General features: G+C 37.8%; 1 protein-coding gene across 1 annotated transcript in view; it reads right to left on the bottom strand.

Moving 5' to 3' along the window:
* ENPP2 (ectonucleotide pyrophosphatase/phosphodiesterase 2) overlaps nucleotides 1-1,682 on the bottom strand; it is a 65,285-nt gene that overhangs the window by 45,740 nt on the left and 17,863 nt on the right. Inside the window, exon 7 of the mRNA XM_026659904.1 lies at nucleotides 1,050-1,066. Coding sequence (XP_026515689.1) covers nucleotides 1,050-1,066 — 17 coding nt within the window. The remainder of the gene's footprint in view (nucleotides 1-1,049; nucleotides 1,067-1,682) is intronic.

The raw sequence follows: 1,682 nt of genomic DNA on the forward strand, positions 1-1,682 counted from the left end.
GTCTCAATTTAAAGTGAAAGTAAAACTTCAGAAAAAGCCAGCCAACCATGACACAGGGGACAAATCCAGGCCAATGACCAGAAACGCTACAAAAGAGCCTATGCGGTGTACTGCGGTTTTTATACAGCCATGATTTAAAAGTTAGTGGACCAAAAGTTGGAAAAGTACAATGCCTTTTTTGGAAGAAAGCATGGGCCTACTCATTCCTTCACTGCAGGATAAGTGGCATTCACGCATTTGAGTTTACGCCTGAAAAACAGGAAGTTTAAAAAAAAAAAAAAACTTCTACAAATCAGATTTGGCATGAATGAAGATTTTGAGCTTCATTAAAAAAAGATCAGTGCTGTACACTGAAAATAAAGCTTTTAAGATTATAAAAGTCATCCAGAAGGGTTTAATCCTCTCCCAAGAGAGGCTCCAAAACAGTGGCAAATTTCTCTGGGACACTACAAAATCCTGCCATAGGTCCTGGAGATCCAGCACACTTTTCATTTTTATTACCCATTTCTATTTGATTTTTTTAGACAACTTGTTCCTGTAGCGTAGCAGACGCATTGGTTGACGAGGGAAGGAAGGGACTGGTCTACTGACAAGGCTAAGTGTGATTTTCATGGTTCATAGACCATATAAACTATTCTACACAAGAAAAATACACCATCTGATCAGTATTTTCAACAATAAATATGGCTTTGATTACTGGTTAAGACACGTTATAGTTTTGTTCTTATGGTTAGACTAGATGTCATAAAACACTGAGAAGGGAACTGTGAGTATCAAGAATCAATTTTTTTACTTCCTCCTTTGAGCCCCCTGGCCCAGATGCCTATTATTTCTATGTGGATATCAGCTAGGGGTAAGACAGATATTTTATTTGCACACAGATGGTACCATGTGCCACCTTTTTAATAAATAATAATAAAAAAATCTTGTTTTCAGTACTCTGAGAACTAGGTTGCTGAATTCACATGATCAGGTTTTAAATGCTACTTACTGTACCCTGAAGTATTTACAAAAACTTGCTTTTTCTTTTTTTTATGCCCTCAAGTTACCTTCCGATAAATACTCCCTTGGAAATAAGAGACAAATTATCTGCCAAATCCCACTGATTTCACATGGTGATCTGTGTGTTCCCATGAGATGCTGATCACTAAAGTGAACTTTTTAATGATAATTATTACACAACCATCCAAAGCCTGCATTGAACCAATTCTCTACCCTACCTTTCCACCCAGAATAGGATATTTCTGAACCATACACAATTCAAGTCACCCTGCCCCATAATGCCATAATCTAAAGCATGTAACACTCAGGAAGCTTGCCCTGACATACACATTTAGTATTCCTTTATCTTATTCCTAATTTCACTCTACCACCTCGAACAATTCAGCTCCCTCGTTGAGTTTTACATCCACCAGATATTTAGAGAAAGCAATAGGCTGACTCTGGATGGGAGCAGGACTAAGCTATAGAATACTTTTTACTTATATAGAGTTGTATAATATCTTTCCTCAGCAACACCTTTCATCATTTGTATTTTGCTGGCTGCTCTCTAAATTTCCTTGATATTCTGGTGACCTCACCAGTGGCAGACAGAAAGGGTCCCTTCCACCCTGCTTATGTAATGCCTTTGTACATGTAGATTAAGAGTCATTTGGGTTTTTTTGGCCATCTTATTCTCCACC

Source organism: Terrapene carolina, unplaced genomic scaffold (assembly GCF_002925995.2).
Source record: "Terrapene carolina triunguis isolate 2854851 unplaced genomic scaffold, T_m_triunguis-2.0 Scaffold58, whole genome shotgun sequence".
NCBI lineage: Eukaryota > Metazoa > Chordata > Testudines > Emydidae > Terrapene > Terrapene triunguis.